At 36.7% G+C, this 17,936-nt stretch overlaps 3 protein-coding genes across 4 annotated transcripts; 1 reads left to right on the plus strand and 2 right to left on the minus strand.

The window, feature by feature from the left end:
* Positions 1-1,624: 1,624 nt before the first annotated feature.
* Positions 1,625-6,081, minus strand: LOC144660528 (GTP-binding protein Rheb-like). The gene is made up of 8 exons (XM_078521190.1): positions 5,941-6,081; positions 5,759-5,830; positions 5,513-5,580; positions 4,504-4,586; positions 3,894-3,950; positions 3,279-3,326; positions 2,964-3,045; positions 1,625-2,009 (listed from the first exon to the last, which is right to left on the minus strand). The coding sequence occupies exons 1-8, from the start codon at positions 5,990-5,992 to the stop codon at positions 1,914-1,916; spliced, it is 558 nt and encodes a 185-aa protein (XP_078377316.1). The 5' UTR covers positions 5,993-6,081; the 3' UTR covers positions 1,625-1,913.
* A 45-nt stretch (positions 6,082-6,126) lies between these two features.
* LOC144660517 (protein canopy homolog 2-like) lies at positions 6,127-12,609 on the plus strand. 2 transcript variants are annotated; one of them, XM_078521174.1, is made up of 7 exons: positions 6,127-6,233; positions 6,789-6,891; positions 7,170-7,237; positions 8,402-8,449; positions 9,568-9,765; positions 10,911-11,007; positions 11,846-12,609. In XM_078521174.1, the coding sequence occupies exons 1-7, from the start codon at positions 6,129-6,131 to the stop codon at positions 11,944-11,946; spliced, it is 720 nt and encodes a 239-aa protein (XP_078377300.1). In that variant the 5' UTR covers positions 6,127-6,128; the 3' UTR covers positions 11,947-12,609. The 2 variants fall into 2 exon arrangements, with proteins under 2 accessions (XP_078377300.1, XP_078377301.1); XM_078521175.1 differs by having other exon boundaries at positions 6,166-6,276.
* Positions 12,610-13,153: 544 nt separating this feature from the next.
* On the minus strand, positions 13,154-17,555 carry LOC144660996 (uncharacterized). The gene is made up of 6 exons (XM_078521719.1): positions 17,490-17,555; positions 16,368-16,484; positions 15,056-15,112; positions 14,459-14,614; positions 13,516-13,592; positions 13,154-13,249 (listed from the first exon to the last, which is right to left on the minus strand). Coding segments are annotated over exons 1-6 (474 nt in total). The 3' UTR covers positions 13,154-13,248.
* Positions 17,556-17,936: the final 381 nt, after the last annotated feature.

The raw sequence follows: 17,936 nt of genomic DNA on the forward strand, positions 1-17,936 counted from the left end.
TTACCCTTTTATATACAATTTTGACAGAAAAAGCACCCCTTTCGTATATCTTTTATAGAAAAAGGTAACCTTTTCATTTTCTTGACATTTTTATGTTGCACCTAATAAACTAAGACAACAAAGCCACGAGTTGTGTCTGATTAATATATTTAAATTAAAGGTCTTTTTAAATAACTTTACCGAACTTCCTACGCATTTGTACACCTAAACTTGTGAAATCCCGACCCTTTTATATACCTGAAACCTAAAAAGGTACCCCCTTTGTGAGCCAGTCAGAAAGCTAGATGCAACAAAGCAGAGTTTGAGAATTTACCAGTAATATTCTTCTGAAAATGATGTATTAGAGCAGAAGTAAAGATTGGTAATCATAAAAGCAAATTAAGTTTTCACCAGTAAATATGCACACCCACCCCCGCCATCTTGTCACATGGATCCCAAATTAATGATTGCTTCACAAGTCAGATAGAAATGATATTAGCAAAAAAATAAAAGAAATAATATTAGCCACAGACGTCAAATAAGGAACACAACCATGTTTATTTATACAAAAATTCAATAGAAGCAGCAGCAAATAAAATATATTGTATTGTAAGGTTGGAAAGAATAAGAATTTTATATATTCACTAAGTTTTGTGATAAGAAAGGTGGATCATGTTTGAATGAAAAGAAATCATAAAATGGTTATATTACTGTGAAAAAAAGTTGCGAATGACACTGAAACTTAATGAAATTGTAAATAAGCAACTGCAACTGCAGACAAATTTATGGCTGTTGTTTCTCGGCAGCGTAAAACAGCAGCAAAAATACTGTCTGAGTTCACAGGCTTATAAGAATGCGTAATGTTGTGGGTTGTTGAAAGCCTAGATTTAATCGCTTCTTAACTCATAAAATAATAACTAGCCTGACACCTAGTGTAAACCCCTTTCAGCAATAAGTAAGCTGTGTGATTCCAAAACAGTCCTTCTAAAGTTTTGTATGTGCTTGGAATAAGACAAACACTCTCCTGGATGAACATTTTTCTCTTAATGATGGGTCTTTTAACTTGGAAAAGGAAAACAATATTTTGCTAAAAACAACGTAGATGAAAGATTGTCAGATTGTCAGCTACTGATATCTGATCTATCTAAAAAAACCTGGTAATGGACATTTGATTTAAAATCCTTCAATTTATTTTCACAAGACTTCACTTACTTTTCCAGCTGCTAAGCTTCAACAGATTAGCTACCAAAAACAATAACATTTTTTGACCATTCAAAGAAACTAATAGATTCATTTTGTAGAAGATGTAATGCAAACTAGTTTAGAACTAAGAACTCCTCAACATCCCTCCTCCCTTCTCCAAATAAAGGAAAAGAAATTACCGTTTTACCCACCACCACATAAGACTAAACTTCCACACAACATTACCCACTCAATCTTAACACCCTCTCCCTTAAAAAAAAATCATATTTCTTTTATCATATTAAAAGAGCTATGTCCCGGGGGCGGGGGGGGGCACGCCAAACAAACAAGCACAGTATTTTAAGTCATTTTCCTGATTACTTTCAAATGTAAAGAAACCAAAAAATAATAGTTTTCTAGCGTATAAAAACAACAACAATATAAACTCAAAAATAAACAAGGATGGTTTGACTGACAAAGATTAAGACAGATTACAAAGTAACAATAAACTTAAAAAAATGTGCCAATTTTTCACGATTATTTTGTTGACCATGACATAGCTCTTTTAATAGTGATGTTGATCATGGCCACGGCAATTGTGATCTAGGAATGATTCACCCATCATACATTACTAGCGAGAAGGTCTCAAACAACATGGTGTATGCGGCAAAAATGTCAACAATAGCTGCAGATTATATCACAAAATAGAGTTTGGTAGAGTATTCCATTACAAAGTTCTGTACATCCACTTGTCATAATATGGTACAGTCTTCCTTCTTGTCTACATTTCCATCTTGGTCGCGAGTTTCTATTTCTCTAATAAGGGTTTGGAAAATTTCTTGCACACTCTGTTGAAGGAGAAAAGCAACACGACAATTAAAACAGCAATGGACCAAATAATATTAACGAAAAACTTAAATATGAAACACTTACTATCTAAAGCCTTGCTTTAACATGTTATTTATAGCACAACTAATGTAAAGCGCACATTCTGATTGGTTAATTTAGCATCTACTCTTTGCCCATGGGTGCACGCTGACATACATGTATGCCTTCAACCTGAGCGCTCGCGCTGATCTGATGCGACATGACACAAGAAAGTGCCACTACTTCATGAGTTTTAAATGTTTTCTCGATTTTCCTGTGAATTTGAAAAGCTAAACAGAAGGGAAACCATTTCTCCATTATGCTGAAAGACTTTGACGTATAATGCAAGTTTGAAATAATTCAAAAGTTTGTTTGTTTGTGTAATCTTTAGATTTTCGTCAGCGTTTATGCAAGCACTACACACAATTGTTTAAATGAGCGCGCGCACTTTTACCTCAAAGAAACTGTAATAATTCGCCTAAAAGTTATGCTACAAAACAAATAGTAAACGTCACAGCATGCACTATTGAGTTACAGATGCACTTGGAAGGTTTGCTAAGCACCCAAGAAGCTATGCCTCGGGCGACTCTTACGCTTCTCTTGTGCTTAGCAACCTCCCACGTGAATCTGTAACTCAATAGTGCACGCTGTGACGTTTACCATTTGTTAAATATATTAAACGGTAATAGGCATAATTAAACCAACAGTCGACTTAGAAAGACAGCATTTTAATATAAATTGAGATAAACAACTTTTTAATTATTACATTAAGGACAGTTTGCCGTGCATTAAATCTTACGATAGAAAGTCACAGTTTTAAATTTGAAAAACATGTTTCATATGTCCTGCATCCATCGTCAGTTTTGATAGTTGGTGTGATATAAATACCACATACAATTAAATCACAGATTGAAGTATTTGAAATTTCAACTTACACTATTTTCCTTAGCCGAGGATTCAAAGAAGGCTGCTTTCCATGAGTCAGCAAGGGATTTTCCAGTTTTATATGTCACAACCCTACAAAACAGGATTCAAAAACTTTAAACAAAGACACTACTGGGGGAAATTGTCAAGAATCTTCCAAAACAAGTACCACAAAAGAAAAATATTTATCAGTATTTTATTATAGACAGGAATCATGCTCACATTGCATTTTTGAACTGGTTCAAGTACAAGTAATATTTTCACCAGGCGAGTATAAAAACAAATTGTACCACAAGAAAAATTGAAATATATATTATAACATTTACCTCTCCATGTGCAAATCTGTCTTGTTACCAACAAGGACCATTGGAACACTAGAAAACAAAAAAAAATCCATCGTATTAAAATTAATGCCAACATTTATAGAGCTGTGCTAAGACAGGCAACAATTTGATGGTTCCCGTTTATACTCTTGAGATGCATGGTGGCTTGGTGGTAAGTGTGCTGGACTGCAGATCTAGCAATCTGGGTTCAAGCCCTGGCAGGGTTACTGTGTTGTGTTCTTGGGCAACTTAACTCTCACAGTGCATTAAAGGGTGTATAAAAGGGTAATGACAAACTTAATGCTGGGGGTAACCCTGTGAAGGACTAGCATCTCAATGAGTGGGAGTAGAAATACCCCTGGTCGCTTAATGTTACAGAAACTGGGATAAGCTCCAGCCTGATGGGCTACTTGGCTCAAATGCAGACTTTCTCTTACAACTGTTACCAATGGAGACAAGTTTCTTGCCTAAGAATGAAACAAGAGGACTCCAGCTATGCTTGAACCTGAATCACTTGATTACAAGACCAACACACTAATAATAAATAATTATTATTTCACCATGTTCATATGAGACCACCTTACTGGAAATAACGCTGTGTTTTTTGTAGATACTTACTAATTTTGACCTGACATATCCAGTAACTTTTCATGAATGACCTTTACAACTTCAAAACTAGAGAAAGGAACAAAATGTAAGATATCAGTTTTTGATCATACAGTTAAACCTCTCTAATACAGACACCAAAGGGACAGAGCAAAGTGCCCATATTAGAGAGGTGTCCATATTATAAATAGAGGTCACCACTATGACGTCACTTTTGCCTTTATTGACAGCTTGAAGTATTTAGTAACTCGAAATGTTCTGCAATGCAATGCTGCAGGTAAAAAATTAACACTTAGAACAAATCCGAAAACGTCTAAGATGAATAAAGCGTCACATTGGTATTTTTTGTATTTTTATTTGTTCCACAAACAGGAAATTGCATTACAAACACAAAATGTCATCGCCTGATCACCGAAGTGTCCGTAATAAGGAGGTTATAATAAGTTAATATGAATAATTTGTTCCCTGGGGCTAAGGTTTAAAGTCCGTTGTCTGTAAAGTTTGAACAAGAGATTTCATTGGCGCAAATGCTCAAAAGATATTAAGTACTGTAACCATAATTAATAATACCAAGGTGGTGGTATTACCAAGGTGATCGTAAGGCGAGGTTCTACCGTTTTACCTTTTTGCAGATGTCACTGCATATACAAGTACATATCCATGAATTCCAACTGAGTAAGACTGAGGGAATATCGAATATTCATCCTGTGGATAAGATAACATGTTGTATACAAATGAAAGTAAGAATACATAATATGAATAATTTATCAAGTAAATGACCCTGTTAATTTCCCTTATATGCTGAAAAGAATTAAGAGTCATGAGCAGTTGGAAGTGGCATTGGCACTGATTTCCTGTGGCAGAGTTTCACAAGGAGCCAGCCAACACCCTGAACTAACCAAACTCAGCCAATAATGTATGCATGCTGAACAAACTGAACTTGGCTAACGTTCTATATGGAAGCAAGTCAGCCAACATGCTGAACCGACCAAAAGCCAAATGCACTGAAATGCATAAAATCATCTTGCCAAATATACTGAATGAAATCAACCAAGCCAACAAGCTCAACCAACTGCGACTGAATTCAGCCATCTAAATAAACTCAGCTACGTGCTAAATAAATTTTCACAAATTTTCCATGCCTTATCTCCAACTTGAGTAGGAATTTATTAGCAATCTAAACCTAACCACACATGCAATCTTTTGTTTCACTTAGATTCAGAATTTTTTTAAGTCACCATAATGTTTAGCTCACAATTATTCAACAAACCCACTCCCTAAATTAGTTATTCAAGAATTATCTTACAGATAAACAATGTTAATGGGTAACCTCAAGATTAACTTCATCTTCACTTGAGGGAAATCTTTAAAGGTTAAGTACATACTGTAATGTTCAATTCCGCTATATAAAATACGTTCTACAAATAATCGCAAGTAAAATTTAACGTAAGCTTTAAACCGTCGAATTAAAACCATGAAATTCCCAATTATGAGTGATATCCGATCTTTATGTTTTAAGAATAATAAGAGCAACTAAAAGGACATCTAATTAAATACACAATAGAAACAGCGGGGTACATAAGTACAAATATTAATCACCATTGAACAAGGAGATATCGACACATATTTACCTGGCCGGCAGTATCTACAACCTCCAGAACATATTCTTGACTGTTGTGTTTCAGCTTCGTGGTAAATGCTTAACAAAATAAAAAGGCGGTAGTTAGCAATCTACAATTTACTTTAATATAATGGTCTTCCTTGAAAGCTTATTTAAAGTTCATAAAGCTTTGCAGTTCAAAACTGTTCATAGGAACCGCGACCAGAAAATTATATTTCTTCAGCCTAGGCAGACGAAAGAAGCAAAACATACTCACTATTTTCAATTGTAGGATCGTAAGAATCCACAAACTGCCCTTCCACGAACTGAATTGTGATTGAAGACTTTCCTGAAAGTTAAAAAAAAACCCATGATCAGAAAATTCATGGAGCAGAATTAAGTTTCCACAGGTTTCTAGCAAGATCTTTTCTTCAGGTAGTAAGCACGTTCCATATTTACCCACTGAACGGAAACCCATAACGACGATCTTCCTTGATTTTGGTGGTGCCATGGTAAACTACAAATTGGAGCTTTCTTTAAGGTGTAATACTATAAATTCCAGATAAAACGACGCAATTTTTAACTACATTTTGATTTTCCTAGAAATTTGTTGCCGGTGCGGAGCGGAGCAGAAATAACATCCCGAGATGCAATGCACTATCACATGCGCCAACAATGTGGCAGCGGTTATACCCATTTGTAAAAGAACGAGAAAGAATCCAGGAGAGTTTGGAAGGCAGAATTTGTTTTCGGTTTGTAAAATTTCAGTTTTAACCACGTTTCATTCATAGACAGGTAATATCTAGAGAATTTAAAGTGCAAAAATGCTGATTTTATTTTAATTCACAGTTTTTTACTAACTTTAAAAAGTGAGTAAAACTGTGATTGTATAGCGCAGTTCAAACATTGCATGAGTTTTTTGTCTTCAACTGCTTTAATATTAAATCAGGTCTGATTAATTGTCTTCATCATCGTGCTTGTTTTCAGATTCTTTAAATATTAAGCTTAGCTTAGGCTTGTCATTCAGGGCTTTTTACTATTAGCATAGTAAAGTTTACCTTTATATTTGTAATACTAGTATAAATCAGCATTCATTGGCATACAATTATAGAAGTTTAACTATACACTTTGTCTGTGGCGATCGGTAGACGTAATTTCAGTAGAATGATTCATCCGATCTGAGATTTTTAAACACTAAATACTCTGATGAAGGTGGACAGAGGCCACCAAAAATTTAGTGTTTAAAAATCTCAGATCGGATGAATCATTCTACTGAAGTTTAACTATTTTGATCTCTTTTTTTGTAGTTTGTAATGGATCCGGTAGTAAAATTTTGTTCTGTGTTGCTTATTATAACAACTCTTCTAAGTGAAACATGGGGCGCACCGGATAAAGAACTGCTCTGTGGTGGTAAGTTACTGAAAATTTCAAAGGTAATATAGTTATTGAACCATACCATAGTTAGTAGAGGGGTCCTCTACTTACTGTTGACCATAATTAGTCTAGAATTGCTTGCAGAAGACACTAAGGTGTATGTTCGTGTGTGTTTGGGGGAGGGGGGTTAGGGGGCTCCTATATTAATAAGTTAATGTATGTGAAAAGATCACTTATGTTTTTTATATTTGTTCAATTAATATTAGCATTTTTATTACTTATTCAACTACTGACACTGAATTAACTCATGACAGTGTGCCATGTTATTGCTGATGAACTTCAATGGGAAATTTCTCAAGTTGATCCAAGGAAGACTCTTGAGGTGGGTTTAAGAGGATGTACGAAAATTATAATAATAATTTAACTTAGTAAATTCATATGATTGTACACTTCACTTTGTTTCGTACAATCTTGGATCAGTATAAGTACCGCAATGTTTCGATTTAGCGCCCGGGGTACTTATTTACTTTTGGCACCTCAAGGGAGGGCGCTTATTCGAGACAGGGCACTTATTTCATTCTTTGAGAAACAACCAAATTCTCAAAACAAATCTTTAACAATTACTAATTAAAAATAACTAAAAAAAACAGAAACTGTTACAGTAACAAATTGTTGAAAGTTCAGTTACTTTTAAAATAACTGTTCATTTTAGCAGTAAAATATAAACATGTACGGTACGGTGAATGTTCATGAGTTTATCTACACTTAAAGTGCTACTACGATCAAATTTTCGATTTCCATATTTTTTACATTTTCGTGTACAATAAGACTTTCTTACTCAAGTCACCTTGCAAATTTTCAATCCATTACGAACATCAGAAGTCGTTTTGTTTTAACGTTTATTTCCGATATTTTATGGCCGCCATTAAACTACCTTGTTCCAAGGCTTGGTTGCGAATAGGGAGAAAATGACGTCAAAGGCTAAAATACCTCACGGGTTGAAATTATAATAACAATATGTATTGAAAATCACGCGAAAAGCAACAAAAACTTTGGGCTTGTTTTTCGTGCAATTTTCTATGCTGATTGTTATTCTAATTTCAACCCGTGAGGTATTTTAGCCTTTGACGTCATTTTCTCCTATTCGCAACCAAGCCTTGGAACAAGGTTGATTAATGGCGGCCGTATATTCTCTGGAATAAATGTTATAATACAACAACTTCTGATGTTCGTAATGGATTGAAATTTGGCAAGGTGAGTAAGAAAGTCTAATTGTTCACGACAATGTAAAAATATGAAGATCAAAAATTTGATCATAGGGTTAGGGTTAGGGTTAGGGTTAGGGTTAGGGTTTAGGGTTAGGGTTAGGGTTAGGGTTAGGGTTTAGCACTTTAAGGATGGGGGCGCTTATTAGAATGGGGGCGTTGGTTGACAGAAACACATTTGAAGGGGGCGCTTATTTGGAAGGTGGTGCTTATTGGAAGGAGGGCGCTAAATCCAATCAATACGGTAAGCATCAAATTGTTTTGTTGTTAATGACTTGTAGGTTGAGAGCTTTAGAGTGGATCCAAAAGGAAATCAAAATACCAAGAAGGTAAGACATACATTTTCAGAGGAAAGTTACTAGATTCTCCTTACCAGTCTCCATACGTTACTAGATGTGCCAGTTGGGAGAATATCATTGTTGATTGAAGCATTCTTGTTTGCTGGTATTCACCTTCTAAATTTTGATAGTTTATCTAACATTTTTGTGAATATCATGGGATAAATGAGAACTTTATCATTGATCAAATTTCTTGTTGATGTAGGCTTAAAACCCAGGGGAGTACCTGAAGTATACATGACAGCGGGGCCAAAATATTTTTTTGGTTTGAAAATTTACACACTTGGTGTTTTTTTGGGTCAAGGGATCTGTCACATATTGCTTTAGGTCTTAAAAAAATAGGCATATTTTTGGGGGGTTTTACTTCTGAGCAAACTTTTCGTTTCGGGTTTTTGTTGCGATCAGAGGATCAGAAAAATATTCATTCGAATTGATGCCAGGTATAATTTTGGTTCTAAAATTTCAGGCTTACGTATTTTTTATGAAGCTCCGTCAAAACCCTCTATAAAGTATCATTTATACTTAGAGTAGCCCCCTGGGTCTTAAAGCTTTCTGTATTACTTGATAAACAGTTGTTTCACTGAATTTCAAAATTTGCTACAGTAACTCTATCTGGGTAGAGAGAAGTACTGTGTGAGCAATTCTGCAACTTATCTTGCCCAAGAATGATGCCTGTGTTCCATTGCCCTTGCATTGCATCCCAGGGGGGGTACTCCGGGGTCCAAGTGACGGGGATGTGTGAAGGAATTTTTTGGGGTCGAAATTTTCGATTCCGGGATTTTTTTGGGTAGGAGAATTTGGCAGGTATTTTTTTGGGTGACTTGATTTAAATAGGGGACTTTTTTGGGTATTAAAATCAAACTAAAGTGCCTTGGCAATTTAGGGGTAATTTGACTAGGGATTTTTTGGGGCGTTTTTTTTGGTCCAGGGATTTTTTTGGGCAATGTCGGAAGACTCAGGGATTTTTTTGGGTCCTGAGTTTTGCCTCCATTTGATCATCCCCGTCACTTTGATCCCGGAGTACCCCCCCCCCCCTGGGCATTGCATTGCCTAATTTCACTGAAAGACTTGACATTTGCCTTAGTTGTGTGTCACTGTTTTCTTGTTAGATTCAATATGCAAGATCAGAGACTCATCTTATAGAACAACTTGACGACATGTGTGAAAAAATGAACAATTACGCAGAATCAACTGATCCTAAAACTGGCAAGAAGTCCTATATCAGAACGTCATCACGATCTGGGGAGGCTGTCACGCTAAGCAATGTTGCTATCAGTGGCGACATAGCACAAAAGCTTAAACATGCGGTAGGTTATAGTATGCTTGTTGTTTTCAATAAATTTGCCACTTTAGAAATGAGAAGAAAACTGGAGCTAATCTCATCTTATGCAGGACTGTTGCTGAGAAAAAATCATACAGGGCTCGAAAAAAGTTCCATCTGGTCATCCACAACAAGTCGATTTTCCTTCGGAACAAGTGACTTTTCATTCTTACTTGCCTGATGACAAGTAAGAATCCAAGCCTTCAAGTTTAGTTCATTTTAGTCGCCAAGGCGACTAAAATTTTGGAGCTGGCGACTAAATTGGAACCGAAGTTGCCAGCCTGGCAACTAAAATTGAGAAAAGGATCTAAAGCGTAAGCTTAATTTAGGGACTAAAAGTTTTCACTGGCGACCAAACTTAAGCAGCAGTGGCCAAATAGCCACTAAGGAAAAAAATTAATTTGGAGGATTGAAATCTTAAAACAAGGTAAACAAAGACAAGCTTGTAACTTCCCTGGGCAAACAAAAATATTTAAGAGCTGCTTCTCTAAAGGGCAAGTTGGAATTCAAGTTTTTTCAAGGCCTGATTATATGGCTTCTCATCTTTGTTTTATCCCTGCTTGTGGTCCCACAAGCAAGTTAAAGGTAAGCCTTGCCCCAGATTTCTTTTTGTTTCTAAAGTGGTGTTTATTATTGAACAATTATTAGTGTTGCTCCAGACAGGTGTTTTCAATCCCTTCACCCCTATGTTTATACTTCCCTTCTTGAAACCCCCTCCCCCACCCCCTCATATTTTTAGTGACCTTGCTTGGAATGGGTATGGATATTCCCAAAGATATGCATTGTTTATAACTACATGTAAATTCAAAATCAAGTTTTATTATGATGGGATTTTAGCTTCTGCTGATGACCTTGCTGAAAATTAATGTTTAATATTTGTTTCATTTGGACATGAAAAAATATAAAAAGACTATCCCAAACATGGAAAGTTTTTCAAAATGTGCTCTAACTTAAAGTTGCTGAATATGAAATTGGCCAGTTTATAACATTATCTGATGATCATCCACTGCCCCCCCCCCCCCCTTCTACCCCACTCCACCCCACCTCTTGAGCATCTCTGGATCCACAGACATAGATACCGGTATATTTACATGTATGCTCAAGGCCACATTCTTTGGATTTATTTTGTAGTGTGAGAGCATTATAGAAGATTACGATGACGACATTATAGCATCATTTAAGAAGGAACGCAAAGATCCCAAAAGATACATGTGCCGCACAACCACTGGTAAGAAACTCACAGTTACATTTGCATGTTCTGGTTGTTGCCATGAACTTGATTTTTGTATTAAGTCAAATTGCTTAATTATAATATTTTGGTTTATCCTATGTGCTTGGATCAAAAACCATAGGGAGCATGAATACCAGAGCTATTCCCTTCTCATGTACAGTACCATGATCGAGTACGGTAAATTAACCCCCCCCCCCCCCAGATTTACAGTAAGCCCACACAAAACTTATTTTAACGGAATTGTATACATGTAAGCCCAAACCTGTACAAAGAAACTGGCTGAACTCAAGGAAAGCTGCATCATAAATCCATAAGGGTTGAAACATTTTACTCCCCATGATTCGCATTGTACAAAGTGTTTGCACATTGGGTTCCATTAAGTACCATATTTGTAAAATCACGAGAGAAAATAAAATTGCAATATTTGGATTAAATTAACAGCGCGCGCTAGCTCGCGCTTGATGGTGTAATCTTGTTTTTGAACAAGCTTAGTTCAATAAAGTTGAATTTGGGTACAATCTCCTGTTTTATCGTCGTTAAATAGTCTGAAGAACATCCCTTGGATAAGCTTAATGCATTTCTTTAGTTTCTGTAAGAAATTTACCGTGTTTAGGATAGAATTCACGTAACTCACCACAAACCCGAAAATGTTGTCACGTGTGTCATTACGTGTATAGCACATTTGTGTACAAACTCTTTGTGTTTCCAAATATGGTACTTGGCAAAATTGAATGTTCAAACACTGTTAACACGTGTTACATGTTTCAACCCTTATGAGTTTCTGGCTGCATGCAGTCACCATCGTGACACAGACATATTTTATTTCACGTTGTAGGCTTGTGCATTAATGATGATGACGAGTATGAAGATGACAATGACGATGATGACGACGACACTGAAAATGATGCTTCAGAAACAGATCATGATGAACTCTGACCACAGTTTACAATTTATATTTTAAAAATTGTAATTTATTTTTCACACAACAAATACTTAATGCACAAATTAATAGGCACTTGAAATAGTATTTTTGCACTATTTTTCATTACATTTGCAATGATATGAGTTTATTACAAATCCATGAACAGGGAGTCCAATGCATAGCATCATGTTCAGTGATAAAGTGTTACTTTTCTCCCCTATGAGGGGGGTACTCTGATATGAAAGGGAGGGGAATGCTGCCGGAAAAATTAAAAATGAACTCCCAAAGGAGACCAATTAATCTGGGCGTGGTTGGGCGTGGCTCAAATGCCTGTTCGATCTAGACTGCCAATGCAATATGACAGCTGAAAACTATGTACAGTCAACTCTCTCTTAATGGACACCTCTATTAGACAGACACCTCTTTAAGATGGACACCTGGTGTTGGTCCGGCCATCCCTGCCATTTCTCAGTCATTTTACTGTAACTAAACTCCCCATAAGACAGACACTTCTGTAAGATGGACAGTTGGAGCCGTTCCCGATGGTTTCGTTTTAGAGAGAGTTGACTTTACAATGCAATGAGTTTGATAGAGTGGAAACTGTTAACTAGCAGTAGCCTGTTTGTTTTCAGACTTGCTATGGGGTCCTAAATAAAATAAATCAGAACCTTTAAGAAGATGGACAAAACAAAGTTCTTTACACGGGAAGCCTAGCCTCTAGCGTCACGTAATTTGAGCGATTTGCATAGTGGTGCATATTATAAGGTTTTGTATGGGGAAAAATTCAGTCCATTGCATGGGAAAATTGTGCTTGACTTTTAATAACTGTTTACCTGAACTCCATAATGGGTCTCTTCGTGTGTGTGGTTTTTTTGGGTGGACTTGAAACGATTCCTCGGAGTTTCAGTTCCAACCGTACATAATATGAGAGAATAAACCGTTAAAGTCATGCGCAATTTTCCCGTCTAATGGACTGAACTTCTCAAAACAAAACTACGTGACCCGACAGTTTAACATTTAATTATTTATAGAGCTTGGGCTACCTGTCGTCCCCTCTACCAACTATGCATGCAGTGGTTTTTAATCTGTTTTTTGTTTAGGCTGCTCCGTAGTTATTCCGGGCGCACTCATCCACACTTGTGAAAAGTGCAATGGAATTGTTCACAACGTACACAGAACTTATAAATAAATCACGCTGATAAAACATAAAATAAAATTGTAAATTCATGGAATTTGGCCAAAATGTCTAAGGCAATCGAAACGTCTGGGGTTGCTGTCCACTCCACTTCTGGCGTGTCTTCACGATCTCATTCATTTCTACAAAAACAACGGAGCAAGCGAAAAGTCAGTTGGCGCAAAACTTAACTAAAAGTCTTGATATTGTTATTTCGCTATGCACTTAATTGAAAAACGTGAAACTGCGTACAACCTAAGGGACTCTGAGAATAATCTCGATGTTCCATTCCCGTGCACTAACTATTACAAAAACAAGCTTTACATATAGTGGCGCTTTCCTATGGAACAGCTGGTCTTCCTTTGAACGTTACTCCAAAAACCTATATTTAACGTTCACCAAGCCTTACCATTCCTTGATATCTGGGGATGAATCTGTGATGACGATGGTCGGGATTGCAAAACCAGATTGTTTTTTCTTTAAAGGCTAAAAACAGAATCGAAGTATGATACATTAATGGTATGGTATCTTAGTGTTATATTATAGGTATGACATATACAATGATATCATACCTTGGGTATCAAACTTATTAATACGAGATGTCGATGGTCTTAAAGCACTTGGTATCATGACTCCCTCCAGACTGAAAATTCCGGGGGGAACTCCCATATGAAAAATCGGGGATGCTCGTCCTCTGCGCGTAGGGGTGTCCGTTATAGATTCTGATCTCACTTAGAGTGTTCAGGAAAGAACGTCAATATTTTTAGCCGTCAAGTCTCATTTAGGGTAAACATGAAGAAATGGAAACGCCCGCATTGACTGATCAGGCATGGAAAATGGTATCTTTTAGGCCCGGTCAATAAAACTTTAGCCATGCCCAGCTTAGTCTCCATCAAGGACTCAAATTTTCCGACGAGCATGCCTGTCCTCTTCATAAGAGAGTATCTCTCTTCCCCCTCGCGCATTTCCAACGTGTAATGACTAAATAATATCAGGGGTATCGAATGGTCTTTGCGAGCATTTGCGAGCATGCGAGCACGGCGTTTTTCTTTGCGAGCACAAGCATTGACAAAAGTTAGCCTTGCGAGCAACGAGCACTTTTCAAAAACTACCTCCACTAAAAACCGAGCATGCGAGCACTTGTAAATGTATGCGAGGATGAGCAAACGAGCACCCACTAAAATTTTGCGAGCATTCCGAGCAAAAGCCTAACTTTGCGAGCACTGCAAAATTTTGATAGACCATTTATGACCCCTAATATCCTACCAATAAATTACAGTGAAAAGCTAGGCCTTCACTTTTCAGTTTCTGATCTCTCTATTATTTCAGCATAATTCAGTTCTGTGGCTTACCAGTCTCAACTTCTTTAGCTTGTCTGGAATGCTTATGCCAAAGAAGCAACAAACAGACGGAGGTTTTCGGTTTCGTTTCTCTTGCCACTCAGGTGTGGTGTTGCCAGTGCGCATTGCCACCTCCCAATTGTAGTTGAAATCACTTTTGAGATGAGCCTAGAGGTTAAAACGATCGAAAACGAGAATACAATAAGTGGGTCAATGATATATGTTACAAATCAGGAAGTCCAAACTAAGCATTTTCCAGGAACTCTATCGTAAACATGACGGGCATTCAAGAGAAAAATGCTGAAAGTACAAGCTATATTTCTAACTAAGTGTTATAAAACAAACGGAGTGTTCCAGATCATTGTAATAATTTGCATTGTAATAATTTGGTTTCGCTTCCTGTCACTTCCGAAAGGTTTTAGGAATAAAAGGAAGGACTCTTAATGGTTAGAGACAACGGAACCAAGTAAAGTGCGCACGCGACACGCGACTTGTTGTTATTGTACACTTTGTTAGATACTTTAGCTACTTGCGCACCAATTTCGTCAAAAATAGAGCGCGCTGAAAACCAATCAGATTTGAGCTGTAATAATGTTGTAAATAACTTACTCGTTTTCTTGAAGCCGATCTGTCCAACAGGTCTGTTCCAAATAAATCTCTTCTAACCTAAAGAAAGATCAGTGGATTGAATTAATTTACTACCAATACATATTATGCTATTTTTTATTTTTGTTTTTTAGAGACGGACCATTATTTTTTTAGAGGGGGGGGGGGGAGGGAGAAAAATATTGAAAAAAATGGTTTGCAGGGCCTGGAAAGACAAAATAAATTGTTTGCAAACACGATATGTATAACAAAAAATAGTAAGAATTTCGAAAAAAAATGTTTGCAGAGGTGCATAAACTAAAAAATAAGTTTGCAGAGGAAAATTTTTCATCCCCCCCTCCAAGAAAATAATGGTCCGTCCCTTAATGTATTTATAAACCACTCCAGTTTGTGACAGAATGGCGTTCTTCCTCAGTAGAAATGTGTGTTTTTTTTACCGTATCCGACCTCAGTGAAATAACGGTAACCCATTTTTACATTCTCAAACGGCATACATCCAGACTAGAACCCATACCACACATAATTTCTGAGAGTAGGCCTGTCCCGATTGTGCTCGGCAACGCTTGACGTTTGCCGGGAGCAACTTTTTGCGGTTCTAGCAACTTCGAGTTTGCCTTTCTGAGCAAGTTTTAAGCAAAATATGGGTTGAGGACACATATCAAGCACGAAAAAGTCAACGATTTCATAGCAAATTGCATCTTCTGCGAATTTCTAGTATGCTCATCAACCTTTTGAACACATAACCTGTCACTTGACAGCGTTGTTTTTCCTTTTGTTAGACTTAAGAGGTATTTTTCTTGACCAATGTTAGCAATTATTGTGAAGAACAAAAAATAAAGCTTTTAATCAACGTTTATATTAAACAGGAGCCCAAAAATATCAAGAAAATTAGGTATCAACCCTTTGGATTTTTTGCAAATTTTTAGCAACATTTTCGACGTTTCAGTGAACAACTTTCCAGCATTTCACGATCACAATCGGGACAGGCCTTGCCCTGAGAGAGTAAATGTATTCCGGTTGCCAAATTTATAACTCTTATCAAAATAATATGTAATTTTTAAATTTTTCGATTTTATACAAATGTAACATAATTTTAGCTTAAATCTTAGTACTCTTATATATTTTAATATTTTTAACTTCCATTTTAGGTACACTGTAAGGCTTTTAGCGACTTTTTACTTTTTAATTTTTACTAGGGCGTCTATTGATAACAGTTTTTATTATAAAAGCTGATGGAGTCACCCTATTTAAATAAACGCTTTTCTCTATCCAGATCGATGTATGCACGCATTGCGGACCTGTTTAATTCTCTCACCGTTTTCTGACACCTTTCTCGTGGATCAACAGGTTTTAGTGTTCCACCGCTGGTCCAAGCGTCATCACTGAATCTACTCATGGTGTTTAGATGACTTGACCATACCTCTTCCTTTTTCTGAGAAATAAAAATAAAAATTGTTCCTTAGATACTTGTGTAAACAAGTAATTTTTCGGTCGAAAACGGGCCTTGCAGAACTGAGAGGGCTTACAGTTTGCGTTCAGCATAAAATTATGCGATCTTTAGTTGATTTTTCCCCCGTTGTTGGGAAGAGGTGGGAAATGGCGGCATTCTGAGTATGTACATGCAAGTTATCCTGCAATCTCTTCACCGCCTGGGTTCCATCCCTTTATAGGGCGGAGTAAGGAGAGTTCAGGGACTGGACTAAATTCCTCTCGGCAAAAGATCTCCTACAACAGTCCCTCATAATTTTTTTAAAAAATATAATGATATGGTCGGCTTCAATTTTCTTTAAACTTTTTAATCAAATCTGGTATATTTCTTAGAGAGAAAGCTGGCATTTGGGCGTAACAGTGAACAAAGCTAAAACATAGCACAGAGTTTCTAAAAAAAAATTTTAACTATTGTGGGGCGGGAGTTGTCGACGTTTCGTTGTCGAACAGATTTTTAAAAAATTAAAAAAAAACGTGCAAGGTTTCCAGTTTGACCAAGTCTAGTTCAAACCGCAAAACAGGTCCGTCGGACCCAGTTAATGTACATTTTTTGTAGATGGGCGATTTTTATTGGTTTGCGGGATCACAGTAATTCTTGTGATTTAGGCATGGGAGAGACTAGGTTTTCGTGTACGGAATTAATTTTTGCCATTTTCAGCAGGTCACGTATAATTTATTAAAATGACAACACCGTAATTTTTTTATCAGTCAATATAAATTTTATAAATAACACATATTCGGGTTATTTTTAGTCCTTTTATGATCCGACCACTTGAGGAATATAATCGGACGATGTTTGCCTGATAGTAACTCTGCGCTATGCAGTTCACTACAAGCCTTTTCGAACAGCGGAGCTGTGTATTTTCTTGTGAGAACGCGCAAAATTTTTTGTTCCACACGGCAAATAACTATTCTTAGAAGAGCTAAAATAAAAAGAAACAATACATACCAGCTGGGTAATTTGGGTCAGTCGCGGAAAGTCAGTTCTTTGCTTCAGATGAGTTATTTCGGACATGTTTTCTGGTCGGTTACGTAACCGAAATAGCCACTGAAGCGATACTGATTGCGAGGCAAAGTTTCTATGACTGTGAAAGTCACTGACAGCATTTATAATGTGCACTGAAGTACGTCACAGCACCAAGATTACATGGTGATGACCTTTCAACGCATTTGATGACGTCAGGATCAAAATCCCAAATATAAATTAAAAAGAAATAACAAGCTTTCGTTTATGTATTTTCTTATATGTTATTCGTTTATTTTCTAACTCATGTGACATGCAGTGTGTTGTTTCTGGGCTTGCTGCACAAAAATCCAAAATGCCGTTAAAAAAGACATGATGACGCAATGGTATATTTTGGAACAATATTGTAAGGTAAACCGGTTGTTATGAAAA

Source organism: Oculina patagonica, chromosome 7 (assembly GCF_052425735.1).
Source record: "Oculina patagonica isolate OP01 chromosome 7, crgOcupat, whole genome shotgun sequence".
In the NCBI taxonomy this organism is placed as follows: Eukaryota; Metazoa; Cnidaria; class Anthozoa; order Scleractinia; family Oculinidae; genus Oculina; species Oculina patagonica.

Bases quoted from the DNA above. Each gene is read 5' to 3' on its own strand.
- LOC144660528 (XM_078521190.1), bottom strand. From the start codon at position 5,992: ATGGCACCACCAAAATCAAGGAAGATCGTCGTTATGGGTTTCCGTTCA. The intron at 4,587-5,512 runs GTAAATATGTGT...TCTTATCCACAG, and splicing joins TTGTAGATACTGCCGGCCAG to GATGAATATTCGATATTCCC. The intron at 3,951-4,503 runs GTAAAACGGTAG...TCCTTTCTCTAG, and splicing joins GCAGTGACATCTGCAAAAAG to TTTTGAAGTTGTAAAGGTCA.
- LOC144660517 (XM_078521174.1), top strand. From the start codon at position 6,129: ATGCAATGCACTATCACATGCGCCAACAATGTGGCAGCGGTTATACCC. The intron at 7,238-8,401 runs GTGGGTTTAAGA...AATGACTTGTAG, and splicing joins ATCCAAGGAAGACTCTTGAG to GTTGAGAGCTTTAGAGTGGA. The intron at 8,450-9,567 runs GTAAGACATACA...TTTTCTTGTTAG, and splicing joins GAAATCAAAATACCAAGAAG to ATTCAATATGCAAGATCAGA.
- LOC144660996 (XM_078521719.1), bottom strand. From the start codon at position 17,555: ATGTCCGAAATAACTCATCTGAAGCAAAGAACTGACTTTCCGCGACTG. The intron at 16,485-17,489 runs GTATGTATTGTT...TTTATTTCTCAG, and splicing joins TGACCCAAATTACCCAGCTG to AAAAAGGAAGAGGTATGGTC. The intron at 13,593-14,458 runs GTAAGCCACAGA...TTCTGTTTTTAG, and splicing joins AGCTAAAGAAGTTGAGACTG to CCTTTAAAGAAAAAACAATC.